We start from the raw sequence: 16754 nt of genomic DNA, 5'->3' as shown, positions 1-16754 counted from the left end.
ATCGGTGCGGTGAAGCGGATAGTAGTGTGAAATCCATTTCCACCGTCTGAAACCAGATCCTTATTTCATGCTGGTGAAAGACATAGCTACTTATTGATTTGGCAGAAGGCGATGGAGCCGGGAGGTTTCTAATCACAGGGCAGCTGAGTTTGTCAGCCCTAGTTTCAAATAGTTTGTTGTAAAATTGAAAAGAGAACCCAGATGGTCACAAATGGATGCTAGAGATGTAGTCCAAGATGTAGTCCGAGATGTAGCCAGAAATGTAGTTAGAGGTGTAGCAAGATATGTTGTTAGAGATGTAGAGACAAGGAGGAACTGAGATGTGGAACTCCCTTCTAGCTACTTTCATCACCAACTCTGGGAAAGTAAGCAGACCTCTCGGACTATGTGAGATGACTGGAATGAGTAAAATTGCTTATACCAGTAAAAGTAGAGGAGGCTTATTTGATTGAGCAACAGATTTGCCATGTTTAGGGTCTTAGAAACACAATGAGAGAGTAAGTAACTCTCTTACTGTCTTTGTACCGTAATACTGTGCTACTATTATTATACCACCTCCTATCTTGCTAATATGTCTATTCTACTATGGACTCAGAGTGTAACACTCAAGCTCAATATTATTTGACAAACAACGCCACTGACCCTTAGCTGGCAGAGCTGCCTCCTGGTGACATGTTGTTCACAATCTGTTAGTCACTGTAAAAGCGTCTGTAACCCAGGTTTCAGATTCATAACTATTTAGTTATAGGAACATAAATAGTTAATGCCATTGAATAAGAACATAAATAGTTAATGTTATTGGGTTATATGTATATTCATGTGAGGTTAACAACGCTTTTGACCAAATCCTTTGAATTGCCTCACTGCCCCTTTAAGTTACCTCAGAACGTGAGTTAGGTGAGCAGTTCACGCCTCGCCTCAGGCAGATGAGATTAGAGATTGACGGAGAATGACCAGATACTGAATGCTGATAGAACCGAAATGAACTAGCACCACAAAATAGTTATCAAACAGTCATAAAAGATTCCCCCAGTTACAAAACCAAAGAGGTTGTTGCTGTTAAAGAACATACCACTTCCAGAGGCGGTTTTGGTGAGTTTCATCAATATTGTGCTGTTTCATTGTCGAATATATAAAATCGCTAGCTCAATGCTAATTGGCTAACAACGTTATCCGCACGACACGAGCCACGTCGGCGAACTGTATGCTAGCTAATAATGTAGCTTCATCCTGAGTCATGCTAGCGAAGCTCCAAGCTCAATTTGGTTAAATGGAAACTAGAAAGAAACCATTTCAGAAGTACTTATAATTTTTTTTTTGTATCCGCTTTTTCTCCCATTTTTCTATATTTTCTCCCATCCCAATTTCGTATCATCCAATTCAACCCTCCCCTGTCACGAACGCTGTTTCTTGCCTCCCACAAGCCGGCTGCAATGTGGACTAAGTCATACATAGCACAAGTCCCCTCCGGTACTTGAGGTAACAGCAGTCGCATCTTTTCACCTGCGCAGCTCGATCTCTCAGTGGCGAGGAGTAACGCGTGGGAGGCTCACGCTGCCCCCGACACTTCCTGATTCTACTGCGCAGGCGCACTAACCGACCTGTAGGAGTCGCTGTCCACAATGCCCAATCCCCACCCATCAGTTTCCCACCCCCTAATACGGCCAATGTGTATTAGTATGAACGACCAGCTAAACTGAAAGCAATGTGGAGCGCTGGGCTCGAACAGGCGAGCCCAGCGTCTCCGCATTTGTGGCGAGCGCCTTGCCCACTACGCCACGTAGCCGCCAGAAGTACTTATAATTGTATTGATATGCTGTATGATAAGAACATGGTCTATATACATTTCAACTGCTTTTGAGAGTTTAATATGGAATGTGAGGAATGTTCCCATGTGCTAGTGCACTTTAGCCTAATTTAGCATAAGTCAAATGGACGTTCCCACGTGCTGTGATATTGTAGCCTACTTTAGCTTAGCATAGCCAAAAGTAGCCTGGTTGATTATTCATTCTAAAAGCAATGAAAAGATGATAAAGCAATGAAAGATGGTAAATAGCTTTTATTTTCTGAATGCCTGTTATGCAGGCCAGGTTTTCTACCACCCCGTTCCCACCCCCGGGAAGAGTTCCCAGGAGTCCCGACCGACCACCACTCATCACGTGTGCCCACGCGGGACGAGGCAGTGTGCCGGACCGACACAAGATGGCGAGTCAACCCTAAGAACCTCAGATCTAGATCAGGGCTATACCCAGGAGCCTGATCTGTTACCCCCTGTTGCCTCAACAGTCTGGTATGATTGTGAATTACCTTCCTCATTCCCAGTGAGGAAGTGGATCAGGAATTAACGAACTAAATGAACTTGAGTCACAAGAACTTCCAAGGACCTTCATATCCTTTTCTATGATACAAACTGATTGAACTTGAACACAAGGACTTCCAAGGGCTTTTGACCCCGTTTCACCTTTTGTATTTTGATATTGTATTTTGTATTTGATTGATGCACATTGTATATATGGGTACTGATATTTCTCCTGTAAAAAGGGAGAGTTAAAGGGTCAACGCACCCAGTAAGATACTTGAACTACTGATATTTCTCCTGTAAAAAGGGAGAGTTAAAGGGTAAACGCACCCAGTAAGATACTTGAACTACTGATATTTCTCCTATAAAAAGGGAGAGTTAAATGGTAAATTCACCCAGTAAGATACTTGAACCACTGATGTTCTCCTGTAAAGAGGAAGAGTTAAAGGGTCAATGCACCCAGTAAGATACTTGAATCTCATTGATAACATATTGATTATAGTTGAATCGCTGATGGTGTTCCTGTAAAGAAAGATAGTTTAAAGGGTCATTTCACCTAATAAGGTATTTGCATTCCTATAACCTTGAATATTTCCATTGGTACTTTGTTGGTATTACACCTGCAAAGGAAGAGTTTGAAGGGTAATTTCACCTAATAAGGTACTTGCATTCCCTGCACACTTAAAGGTTTAAATTAATATGTTTAAACACTTACCTACCGAACTGAAATGATAAACTGATATAGAGTTTACTGATCTGCAATTGCAGAAGAAAAGATAAAGAGTTGCTCACGAAAAGGGGATACATCTAATGTCCAATCTTAAACCTAGCTTTTAGCTAGTGATAACCTCAGAGACGTCTGAACCGAACCAATTGTGTTGATCCAATCAACCTAGAACCTGATACCGAACTAACCTTCTTGAGAGAAGGAGTCGAACCGAACCAAATGTGTTGATCCAATCAACCTATAACATGATATTGAACTAACCCTCCTGAAAGAAGGAGTGGTTAGAGAAAGAACCTAAAAAGGGATATTTCACACTACTCCACGTTACTCACTGTATGTATTGCAATTGTCTAGCTAGCGCTGCTGTTAAGAATAAAATACCGGTCACTGTTATAACCTTGTCTCTGGTCTACTATTCCTTTAACTGGGTATATTACTCCTCTCCTCATTCGAATCTAGAACTGATCCGTGGCGAACAGCTGTTACTGTTAGTGACACAAGTGCTACACGTCAGCTAAATTACTAGATTGTAAATTGTACACGATCACGCTTCCGTTGGGGGGGAAACACAGACGCCATTCCTGTACTGTAGATCGCTATTGTAATTGGCTTGTATAAAAACTACTGGCAAGAACCTGTATATTTTTGTAACCATTTGTTTTGTTAGTGCATGTTTGATTGTGTATGTGTCAATGCTTTTCTAAACTGTCCGCCATCGAGCATTTGCAGTATTAGTAGTATAGGCCTACATATAGTAGCGTATTATTAGGGTACATATGTTAGAGGGTTAGTATTTATAAAAAATTTTCTTTCAGATATTATTTCAGATTTAGTTTGAAGAGGTGTGTTTTTGGCCGGGTTTCAGCTGTCCTGACTGTGATGGTTTCAGCTGTCCTGACTGAGGTGGTTTCAGCTGTCCTGACTGTAGTGGTTTCAGCTGTCCTGACTGAGGTGGTTTCAGCTGTCCTGACTGTGGTGGTTTCAGCTGTCCTGACTGAGGTGGTTTCAGCTGTCCTGACTGTGGTGGTTTCAGCTGTCCTGACTGTGGTGGTTTCAGCTGTCCTGACTATGATGGTTTCAGCTGTCCTGTCTGTGGTGGTTTCAGCTGTCCTGACTGTGGTGGTTTCAGCTGTCCTGACTGTGGTGGCTTCAGCTGTCCTGGCTGTGGTGGTTTCAGCTGTCCTGACTGAGGTGGTTTCAGCTGTCCTGACTGTGGTGGTTTCAGCTGTCCTGACTGTGGTGGTTTCAGCTGTCCTGACTGAGGTGGTTTCAGCTGTCCTGACTGTGGTGGTTTCAGCTGTCCTGACTGTGGTGGTTTCAGCTGTCCTGACTGTGGTGGTTTCAGCTGTCCTGGCTGTGGTGGTTTCAGCTGTCCTGACTGTGGCGGTTTCAGCTGTCCTGACTGTGATGGTTTCAGCTGTCTGTCCTGACTGTGGTGGTTTCAGCTGTCTGTCCTGACTGTGATGGTTTCAGCTGTCCTGACTGTGGTGGTTTCAGCTGTCTGTCCTGACTGTGGTGGTTTCAGCTGTCTGTCCTGACTGTGATGGTTTCAGCTGTCCTGTCTGTGGTGGTTTCAGCTGTCCTGACTGTGGTGGTTTCAGCTGTCTGTCCTGACTGTGGTGGTTTCAGCTGTCCTGAATGTGGTGGTTTCAGCTGTCCTGACTGTGATGGTTTCAGCTGTCCTGACTGTGGTGGTCTCAGCTGTCCTGACTGTGGTGGTTTCAGCTTTCCTGACTGTGGTGGTTTCAGCTGTCCTGACTGAGGTGGTTTCAGCTGTCCTGACTGTTATGGTTTCAGCTGTCCTGTCTGTGGTGGTTTCAGCTGTCCTGGCTGTGGTGGTTTCAGCTGTCCTGTCTGTGGTGGTTTCAGCTGTCCTGACTGTGGTGGGGAGTTCGTTCCACCATTGTGGATCATTGGGGTCTTGAGGGTGTGTAGTTAGAGACCATTGACTGGAGGTAGGAGGGAGCTGTTACCCTCGCTGCACGATATCCCCCAGGTCAAGGACCTTGAAGCGGATTCAAGTGGCATGTAGCACCAAATTAGCCTGATGCACCGACCTCACGTATCCTTCCACTTGGTTGTGAGGAAGGAGACACTTCTTATTGATTTAGTAGAAACAGGACAAGAGGAGCTTTTCTAACCACATGCAGTTGGATGTGCTTCTGATCTTATCTTCTGTTGTAAATTTAATCAAGAGCTTGTATGATCCAGATGGCCTCATGAGTGTGTTAAAGTGTGTGTGTGTGTGTGTGTGTGTGTGTGTGTGTGTGTGTGTGTGTGTGTGTGTGTGTGTGTGTGTGTGTGTGTGTGTGTGTGTGTGTGTGTGTGTGTGTGTGTGTGTGTGTGTGTGTGTGTGTGTGTGTGTGTGTGTGTGTGTGTGTGTGTGTGTGTGTGTGTGTGTGTGTGTGTGTGTGTGTGTGTGTGTGTGTGTGTGTGTGTGTGTGTGTGTGTGTGTGTGTGTGTGTGTGTGTGTGCATGTGCAAGTATGTGCCATGTTTTACATTACTCGATGTAAATCACTATATATCATATATAATCTTATTGTTGATAATATGTCTCAGAATAGGAGGGAGCTGATGCCTCACACTGAAGAACCACATACCTTTGTTTTGAAATGTTTTGGAACATCCCATGTGTTTGCAGTTGTCAAGTCAATCCAGATCACTTGTAGTGTGAATGTGTTACCAGAAAATACTGGACCTCTGCTGCTTTTAAAGGAACATTATGAGAGATGTGAGAAGTTTACTGTCTTCTCCAAAGTCGATAAATACCAATTTTCTCTCTGTGTGTTCAGTAGACAGCTATCCAGCTGCAGGCTAGCTTAGCAGCACAAATTAACAAAGCTAGCCTAGTTGGTAATTTGTGCTAAGCTAGGCTAGGTTTTCAGCCAGATAGCTTTCTACTGAACGCACTGAGAGGAAACTGGTATTTATCTTCTTGTCTGACATTGGAGAAGACGGTAAGTGCATTCTTAATAATGTTGGCGTGAATGAATTAATGAATGAAAACTTTATTTAACAGATTGCAGAATGGGTACAATACAGTACGGCTCAATACACACAATTGTTAAGGGGATGCAGACCAGAGAAAGACGTTTGTCTTGTTTTCATCAGGGTCCCCCATTTTCGATTCATAGTGACATTTATGACATACACAACATACATGACATCATGACATTTATGGCATAGGGACATACATGCCATACAGGTATATAGTACTGTTACATTTGTGACATATATTATATGCAAATAATACAGTACTGTTCCCCATAGATCCTGACAGAGAGAATATACATAATGGGGAGGAGACTGTACATTAGGAGGGGGTGGGTGGGTGGGAGAGAAATATACATACGGTGGGGAGAGAATATATACATACGGTGGGGAGGAGACTGTACATTAGGAGGGGGTGGGTGGGTGGGAGATAAATATACATACGGTGGGTGGGAGAGAAATATACATACGGTGGGGAGAGAATACATATGGTGGGGAGGAGACTGTCTATTAGGAGGGGGTGGAGGGTTTGGACATTTACGGTGGCCAGTTTCGAATTACAGTCTCCCGTAGGTGCTCTTTTAGAGCGGTTTTGAATGTGGGTAGGGATTCACATTCCTTTACAGCTTTGGGTAGGGACGTTCCACATTGATGTGGCATAATTGCAAAACGTGTTTAGTCCCTTGTTTGAGCCGAATCTGGGTTTAACATGATTTGTTGAGCTTCCTCTGGTGTTGTGGTTGTGGTATTCACTGACCTTTGGGAAGTATTTTGACATGTACAGGGGTACCTTAGTCGTATAGTGTATCTTGTAGACCAGGCCCATTGCAAGTTGCTGTACTCTGTCGTCTATTCTAAGTAGGGATGCTCGATATTGGCTTTTTTACCGATACCGATATTCCGATATTGTCCAACTCTTAATTTCCGATACCGATATCAACCGATATCAACCGATACCGATATATGCAGGGTTTCCCCGTCCAAAAAACTGAATAATTTCAGGTAACTAATAATTTCACTGGATATATAACAAATATTGTTATTGTTTTTTATTTTTTTTAAACCGATACCGATATTTTCCGATATCACATTTTACTGCCGATATCGGCCGATAATATCGGTCGGCCGATAATATCGGACATCCCTAATTCTAAGCCATCCTAGGTTGTCAAAGTGGGCAGGGGTGAGGTGGGTTCTAGGCGTGTTCCTTTAACTATGAATGAACACAACACGCATCATCTTTAGACAATCATTGTTCCTTTTGAAAGCTTAAAACAGAGTTATATGGTTCATCATCCGAGGTATTCACATAAATGGTAAATGGCTGCATTTATATAGCGCTTTTATCCAAAGCGCTTTACAATTTGTTGCTCACATTACCCGTTACCCATTACACTCACACATTCACACACCGATGGCAGAGGCAACCATGCAAGGTGCCAACCTGCTCATCAGGAGCAATTAGGGTCTTGCTCAAGGACACTTCAACACGCTTCCCGGGAGGAGCGGGAATAGAACCGGGAACCTCCGGTTGCTCTACCTCCTGAGCCACTGTGACCCCTATAGAGCCGAAGCCTTTTCAGAAGTGCCACTCTTTCATGTTTTCTGAACAGCTACTTGCTTCCCTGTTGCATTATTTTACTCCTCATATAGGCAAGATCCACCCGGACCAATCTACACATAATTGTTCCTTCGTGGATTTCAGAAGGAATGTGTATATTCATACTTAATGACATATGGGCCCAGTATTGGTTTTTAATTGGATTTACAACATCATATAAGGTCTATGTAAACCCCCACGCCGCAATTACATGTTGCAATATCACTGCTCTATCGTTGTTACCATGTTGCAAAGTTATGAGGTCATTAATCACGTTGCCTCCCTTCTGTCTGCTTTCACAGATCAATTGGCCTCCGTTACCCGGCAACAGAGAGGACTGCTTGGATAGGGGGAGGGAGTCACAGGTGAGTGACGGGCTGCTCAAGTGACCAATCATGATCTTCCTCTTCTGTCATGCCCCGCCCTCCACCTACCTGCCTGACTTACCCTGTTCTGTTCTGTCCCCTTCACTTTCAGCAGGGTTCTATAATGATACCAATCATTAATTAAACAGAACCTACTGTACAATCATTGTTATATTAGATATGTACTGTATCTCTCTGGAATAGTGTAGTGCAGTGGCTCCCAAACCTTTTTGGACAAAGGCACCTCTGAAAATATATTCTTTCTCCACGGCTTCAAAAACAAAACAAAAAAAGAAGACAAAAGGTGTTTTTCAACATGTCAGATATTAATATTAACAACACACCATAATTTAGCTTGTAGTGTATTTTAAAATGATAAATGAGTGTCACTTACACACCACACAAGCACACACATAGTTGGGAACTATTTATACGTTTTCAACATCGCCAGCCGTCGATTTCTCTTCAGATACCTCAGATTTGTAATCCCTCCCCTCTGTTGATTTGATTGGTCCGTCGACAAGTAGGTGACATTGACGTCGGTGCGCTCCGCGGCTAAAGTTGAAACTTTTTCAACTGAGTGCGTCCAAAAAAGCTGAGACGCGTAGTTAGTACAACAAAGCCAAAGGCGTCCAAGGTGATCACAGCCATATGCTGAGGTACATCAGCGGGCACTAGAGTGAGCTCAGGAGCCCTGAGGTTGTTTTTTATTCATTCTGCTTTACATTGTAGGGACTTGGCGGGAAGTTGACCTCGATAACTGTAACCTTTGCTTCAAAATTATTCTGATAATCTACCTGCGGCCCTCCTTCGGGTCCCAGATTTGGACAAAACAACCGTCCTGAAATGACGTGTGCCAAAACACTGCCTTTAGTGCCTTTAGTGCTATGGTTATGTGGTCATGACACAAAAGCTTTAACTTATTATAGACGGAAAGCTCTGAGTATCAATTTCCTCAAAATAATTGTCTCACCCGGGTACTTTGTCCTGTGACCCATCATCCCGACCCAGACTTTAAAAAAAACTGTCCTGAAATGACGTCCGTAAATCAACACCTTCAGTAGAACAACCTGCAGACGGTTCAGTGCTCCGTTAGGCTAAGCGGTTCTGACACTTCACTTCCCTACCCTGCAGACATCTAGTCTGTACTCCCACACACTCACCTCCCCACGTACAGGAAACTCCTCTGATGGCAGCGTGAAGGAATTCATCCAGCAATAGCTGTGCGCTTCCAGTCTCTAATAGCTACTTAGACAGATCAAGGACACGCTGGTTTCACACCCTGAAGCTATCTACAGTACACTCTACTCCATCTACACTCTACTCTATCTACACTACATCTACACTATATACTGTACACTCTATACTCTATCTACACTATCCACTATATCTACACTGTTAGTAACACAGGGGTAGTTGTACTACCCTAACACATATAGGCATGTTATGGGTGAGTTGAAAAACAACAACATCTGTACAGTATGTGTCTAGTGAGGGACAACACATCCTGTGTTATTACAACACACACACACACACACACACACACACACACACACACACACACACACACACACACACACACACACACACACACACACACACACACACACACACACACACACACACACACACACACACACACACACACACACACACACACACACACACACACACCTCCCACAATATAGTTAACTACACACTCTAAAAGTCATTACTAGCCCAGCAGAAGGGAGTGCCGTCTCTCTAATGAAATCTGTAAGAGTACAGTGATGACTATAGTATAGAGACATGGGGAGGGTCATGTTCTTGTAATGAGTTTCTGAAAACAAGGGAGGTGAAAGTAGGTCTCTCCTCATAGGCTGGGTCTCATAAAGACTTTCCAAGTGTTTCTGAGATAATAATAATAATAATAATAATAATAATAATAATAATAATAATAATAATAATAATAATAATAATAATAATAATAATAATAATAATAATAATAATAATAATAATAATAATAATAATAATAATAATAATAATAATAATTCATTACATTTATATAGCGCTTTTCTAGACACTCAAAGCGCTCCCCACAATGTAGGGTGGAAATTGCCTCCTTCAGGGCGGCTAAGTGGCGCAGTGGGCAATGCGCTCGCCACTAATGCAGGATATGCTGGGATCGAGCCCAGCTCTCGGCGTTGCTACCAGCTTGGCTGGTCGTTCATACTAACACAATTGGCAGTATTAGGGGTGGGAAGCTGGTGGGGTGGGCATCGGAAGTTGTGGACAGCGACTCCTACAGGTCGGTTGGTGCGCCTGCGCAGCAGAATCAGGAAGCAACGAGGGCGGCGTGTCCCTCCCACGCAGACCCTCGCCGCTGAGAGGTTGCGCTGTACAGGTGAAAAGATGCGACGGCTGCCTCCTCGTGTACCGGAGGGGACACGTGATGCAAGGCTTCGTCCACATTGCAGCCGGCTTGTGGGAGGCACGGCCTAACAGCGTTCGAGACAGGGGAGGGTAGAATTGGACAATACGAAATTGGGATGGGAGAAAAAAGTAGATAAAAAAAATAATTATAATAAAAAAAAAAGGAAATTGCCTCCTTCACCACCATTGGTAGCACCCAACCTTGAGCTACGTAGGCTCAATGGCTGCCATACACTGGCACCCGGCACACATCACACTACACAATGGCTGAACGGCTCAGGAGACAGGGATTGATATCAGCCAATTAAGGGGAAGGGATGATTAGGTGGCCTTGATGTCAGAGACCTGATTGGGAATTTGGCCAGGAACGTCGGGGGAACCCCCTACTCTTTGCGATAGGCGTCCTGGGTTCTTTAACGACCGAGATTCAGTCAGGACCTCGGTTTAGCGTCTCATCCGAGGACAGAGTGCCCCCTGCTGGACAACAACACCACTTTCCGACAACGGCCTTGACCGGTGATCTTCCGATCATGAGTCCGGAGCTCTATTCATGTAGCCACGCTGCCGGACAACATAAACCCATTATGAATAGATTATGACTGCTGTTCATTACAATGAGAACATAATTAAGCAATAAGGCACAAGAGGTATAGCGCTGTATGTCGAGTGTTGGCAGTAGTGTTGTCACGATACCAACATTTTGACTTCGATACACATACCAGCCAAGTAATACCGGTTCTAAAACCATACCACGGCAAAAAACCCAAAAAGTTATGGAATTTAATATTAGATGACAGAACATGGAATTCATTTGAAATTATTTTAATTAATATTATTTTGATGCTATTTTGAACTTGAATAATCTAAAATAATGCTGAGCTATATACTGTAGCTAATCTAAATTAGTTATTACGTGTATTATGTGTTATTTCCCCACTCCACACTATGTTAGTGTGATTGTGCCAGCACAGGAGAGATATATATATATATATATATATATATATATATATATATATATATATATATATATATATATATATATATATATATATATATATATATATATATATATATATATATATATATATATATATATATATATATATATATATATATATATATATATATATATATATATATATATATATATATATATATATATATATATATAAATATATATATATATATAAAAAGATTATATATAGTCGCTTTGGATAAAAGCGTCAGCTAAATGACTAAATGTAAATGATATGCATATGTAAATCAATATCTTCCTTTTGAATAAAATAGGCTTCAGGATTGTTAGCCTAATTTGTGTAAAAAAAGAGTAGCCTATAGCAAATGTACACACACACACACACACACACACACACACACACACACACACACACACACACATACACACACACACACACACACACACACACACACACACACACACACACACACACACACACACACACACACACACACCAGTGGAGGTTTCTCTATGACAACACGTGAAACACAAATTCACTCATAATTCATAATTATTATTAATTTACATATACCTATATATAAAAAAAAAAAACTATATATATATATTTTTTTTTAAATTATTATTATTATTATTTTTTTATTATAAATGTTTTCCTCTGTAAAAAAAATGCCAGTGATTTTTTTTTTCTTCAAAAATGGCCAAAATGTACAGCTCTGAGCAGGCCTGCACTGCAGTATTGCCTGCAGTAATTATTCGTGAAGAAAACTTCACAGGTGTGACCCATTGTTAAATAAATAATAAATAACAGCGAATCAAAATAGGCTATTAACTTCATCTAAGCACGGTCTGTGCAGTTAAACTCTTGTCATTGAATGGAGGATTGATTGATTGACAGCCCTTGACATCCAATACACGGAGGTTGAATATGATTGGCAGCCTTGCAAATCCAATCAGAGATTTCTGCATTGCAAAGTCAAAATGGGTCCAGCTGCATGTGAGGAGGATAGGTTTAGCTCGGGCCAATCTCAAGTTTCTCAAGTTTCTTTATTAGTTGTCATACAGAAGTACAGAATACTTTTATACAAAATGTAACATAAAGAAGCATTTTGTATAAAAGTATTCTGTACTTCTGTATGACAAATAATAAAGAAACTTGAGAAACTTGAGATTGGCCCGAGCTAAACCTATACTCCTCACATGCAGCTGGACCCATTTTGACTATGTGAAAGTTGAGACTATGAGAAAGTTGTTGTTTAGTAGTTAGTAAGCTGTACAGCTATAACAAGTCAGGCTAAATTAAACTTTGCACCAACATTAGGACCGAAGTATAAACCAGCAACTGAGCAACATGAAGAAGTGGATTTATGCATCTGGATCAGAAAAAACGTAAGTAGGCTACAGTGCTTGTATGCTAACAGTAGCTAGGCAGCTTAGCCTACATCACAATGATAATCACCAAGCTAACTTACTGTACACACTGTAGGGCTGGGCAATTAATCGAAACAGAATCGCGATATCGATTCATAGACCTATGCAATCTAATTTCTAAGTTATGACTATTTTCTTTTATTAAAAAAAAACGTTTTTTTTTTTTTTTTTTTTTTTTTTTTTTATTATTTTATCTGGGTTGAACATGATTTGTGGAACTCCCTCTGGTGTTGTGGTCGTGGTATTCACTGACCTTTGGGAAGTATTTCGACATGCACATGGGTATCTTAGTGGTGTAGTCGTGTATCTTGTAGACCAGGCCCATTGCAAGTTGCTGTACTCTGTCATCTACTCTAAGCCATCCTAGGTTATCAAAGTGGACAGGGGTGAGGTGGGTTTTAGGAGTAAGGTCAAGCAGTAGTCTGACCAGTTTGTTTTGTGATGTTTGTAATCTTGTTTTTAGTGCCTTTGAGGTGCTTTGGTACCATGAGGTGCAAGCATAGTCGTAGTACCCTTGAATGAGTGCTCCTGTTAGAGTCTTCAAGGTATTCTTGTTTACCAGAGAGGAGATCCGGTACAGGAATCTAGTTCGTTGGTTGACTTAGTTTTATTACATTGGATCCCATTTTGTCACAGGAAAGATTTGCCTCTATAGGATGGAACCCAGGTAGGTAATTTCATCTTTCCTTTTAAGATAAGATAAGATATTCCTTTATTGATCCCCTTGGGGAAATTCAGGCATCATAGCAGCATGGGGGAAGGGGGGGGGGGGGGTACAGGTAGTGAAAACAACACAAGCAGTGTAAACAAATAGGTCAATATAATTTACTATCTAACTAACTGAAATATACATTATTCATTATTCACAGTATCCACATAAGGTGCAGTATGCATAAGGTAGTGTTATTGTCCTACTTGGGTTCCTATTAGTTCTAGGTCGATGTCTGGCAGCAGTCGCTGCCCACTGTTGTGGAGCCTGATGGCCACTGGTATGAAGGACTGTCCGAGGCGGTTAGTTGAGTGTCGGGGGGGTATGAGTATGTGGCTTCCTTGTCACCTTCACCTAATTATGTTTTGATCTGGTCAGGTGCGCTGTCACCTAAAATGTTTTGATCTGATCAGGTGCGCTGTCACCTAATATGTTTTGATCTGGTCAGGTGCGCTGTCACCTAATATGTTTTGATCTGGTCAGGTGCGCTGTCACCTAATATGATTTCATCTGGTCAGGTGCGCTGTCACCTAATATGTTTTCATCTGGTCAAGTCCGCTGTCACCTAATGTTAATATGTTTTCATCTGTGTCCACTGACACACAGTGGGGGATGTTTTAAAAATATTATTTAATATATAATATAATATAATAATTTGTGCTTCACCTAAAAATTTGGTCAGCAGCCTCCACTGACACACACACACACACACACACACTCTGCTCCGGTCACGTATCCACTGAACTAATAGAAAATACGCATCAGGCTATTAATCTAAAAGTATTTTTGAGTGTCGCGATACTTTTCTAGTATTGTTGTATCGTGCAACCCTAGTTGGCGGCATCGGATAGTCATCCATAGCAAAACTGTGTTATCACCGACATCCAAGTTGGGGGATCCCACTTTGAACGGCCCTTCTAAGGTTTCTCTCCTCCACATCGCCTGTGGTGCTTTTCTTCCTATTGCTAGGTTTTTAGTGAGCTGCAGTGTTGCATATTTGGATTTTATGGTGGATTTTGTTCTTGATTTATTGTGATGTTTGTTCTTGCCTTGTTTAAAGAAGACTTGTCCAGCCCATGGGGGCATTACCTTGGGATTTTCGGGCTTTACAAATACATTTGATTTGATATGATTTGCCCCAGGCACAGCAGTGTCAAAACAACTTGATAGCATGACGTGTTTTTTAATAATCTTTTAATGGTTTAACTTTCTTGTTGTTGCTGTTTTACTCACGAGCAGGGCCCCGTTCCTCGTACCTGGATAACTGAGTTAGCCGGATAACTTTAACTGGATGACTGAGTTAGCCGGACTTTCCGGTTCCCCGTACCTGGATTTTCCAAATCACCATAACAACAGATCCAAAAGTTTGAGCCTGGTCGAAAGCAGAGTTTAAGTTCAAGTTAGCCTGCACCATCGCCACGCCCCCGCAAAGAAGTGACAGCCCGTTTCCTGAAATTATTCCCACAGTCTACGATCTGCATTATACCATTCTGAATTACGTTTTTGTGCTCCATTCTTCCAGAGGGGGCTTTTGAAATGTAAAATAGACCCAAAATGCTGATACTAAATTCACTTTGTCCTAAATAATGCACGTTATATATACCGTGGCGCTCGCTCGTGCGATGTACACATTATGTGGTTATTTTAATTGTAACTGGGATTAAGATGTCTGATGAGATGCGCTGTTTGACGGATTTGAGAAATTGAATGAGCCGTTGACGTCACATTAATGAATGAGGATAAAGAGATAAAACTTCATTCAAAACAAAGAATATTCTAAACACGGGTCTCTCGTTCATTAATGTATAAACAATGAATTTATCCCATCTGGCACAGTGGCTCAGCGGTAGTGCTCAATCCTGGCAACCCGGCGACCGGGGTTCGAAACCCTGTCTTTCCAATATACATTTTTGGAATATAATATTAATGATTATACGCAAAGGTAGCATAGTTTTAAGTTAAAATATTATAAATCTACATGCATTGAGGATGTCATTCTTTATATAGCTCTCAACGTGCACCAAATTGAATTATTCCTATATTGCAAAAAGAAGGAGACGACTGGGTCTCGAACCCCGGTCGTCTGCGTGAAAGTCAAAAGAACAACCCGTTAGACCACAGAGAAGATAAGTAAAAGATCGACCATACATCAATCAATGGGTAAGGGAGCCGTATCGTTATTCTGTATAACAGTTTTACTAATTATTTTCGCTAGCAAGATCTCATTTGATTATTCAATCCAGCAGGCAAGTTTAAAGAAATATAATCTGATTGATTGAGGTAATGAGGGACTTGAAATTAGCCTATAGATAACGCATTTAACTTGTCGGCGAGGCGATTGAGCCGTACTGCAATATGTTAATAAAGTTCTAAATCAATTAATCAATCAATGCCGCTAGAGAATCAGATTCTCTGCTATCGATACGTGCTGGCTTTTCAACTGAAGCGGCCGCGCGCATTTAGCCTGGGTCGCAAGTCTGGCTTGAGTTAACGAGACTGAATCCACCTTCGAGGAACAGGAAAATCCCGGCTTCAAACATCGGGTTAACTGAAGCTGGATAATGACATCTTGATCGACTTAGTTGAACCAGGTACAAGAAACAGGGCCCAGGCCACAGTGATGCATTGTGTTCGCCTCCGCACATTTGGTTATAATCATGCTCCAACGAGGAGCGTCCGCTTCTTGGACAAGGCTGATGATGAATGCGCTGTTGTCAGATTTCTATCCCTTTTGACGTAAAACAGAAAAGTTCAGAGACGGCGAGGAACTTCTTGGAACTGACATAAATGTCACCGTCCGTTAGTAAAACTGTTATTTCTGCAAACAAACAATCGGGATTAGCTGGGTTCGAATGAAAAACAAACAAACCAACGGACGGCCTGGCTGCTCCCTGAGATGGGGGAAAACGTACTGTAGCAGTGATTTAGTAACAGCTGTTGCAGGATTGCGAGTTCATTCATATTGCTTGGCACGATGTATCGATGGGATGTAAACAAAGCAGGGTGATGCTTTTGGAATGCAAGGTTACGGGGGGCATCGTGAGGAGATTGTGCCACTCGCTGAAACATGTGTCAGCGAATCACAGTGCGAGGTCTGCAATAGCAGCTCTAGGAGCATGTCTGTGCTGTAAAAAAACATCTCTACTGACCCTGTCTTAGGCATCCTTCTGTTTGTAGGGGTGGCACATTCAGAAGGTTGAGCGCCACGGTTTCGAAGCAGCGTGGTTCTCAACTTATGTGCC

At 42.0% G+C, this 16754-nt stretch overlaps 1 protein-coding gene across 1 annotated transcript in view; it reads left to right on the top strand.

Moving 5' to 3' along the window:
* LOC311244142 (semaphorin-3G-like) overlaps positions 1-16754 on the top strand; it is a gene marked incomplete at both ends in the record, with an annotated part of 169666 nt that overhangs the window by 61149 nt on the left and 91763 nt on the right. Inside the window, 1 exon segment of the mRNA XM_084333550.1 lies at positions 7922-7984. Coding sequence (XP_084189676.1) covers positions 7922-7984 — 63 coding nt within the window.

The sequence above is a fragment of the Notolepis coatsorum genome (genome assembly GCF_963971535.1).
Source record: "Notolepis coatsorum genome assembly, chromosome: 17".
In the NCBI taxonomy this organism is placed as follows: Eukaryota; Metazoa; Chordata; class Actinopteri; order Aulopiformes; family Paralepididae; genus Notolepis; species Notolepis coatsorum.
Note: the sequence above shows the minus strand (reverse complement) of the source record. Positions and strands in the feature narration are given on the sequence as shown.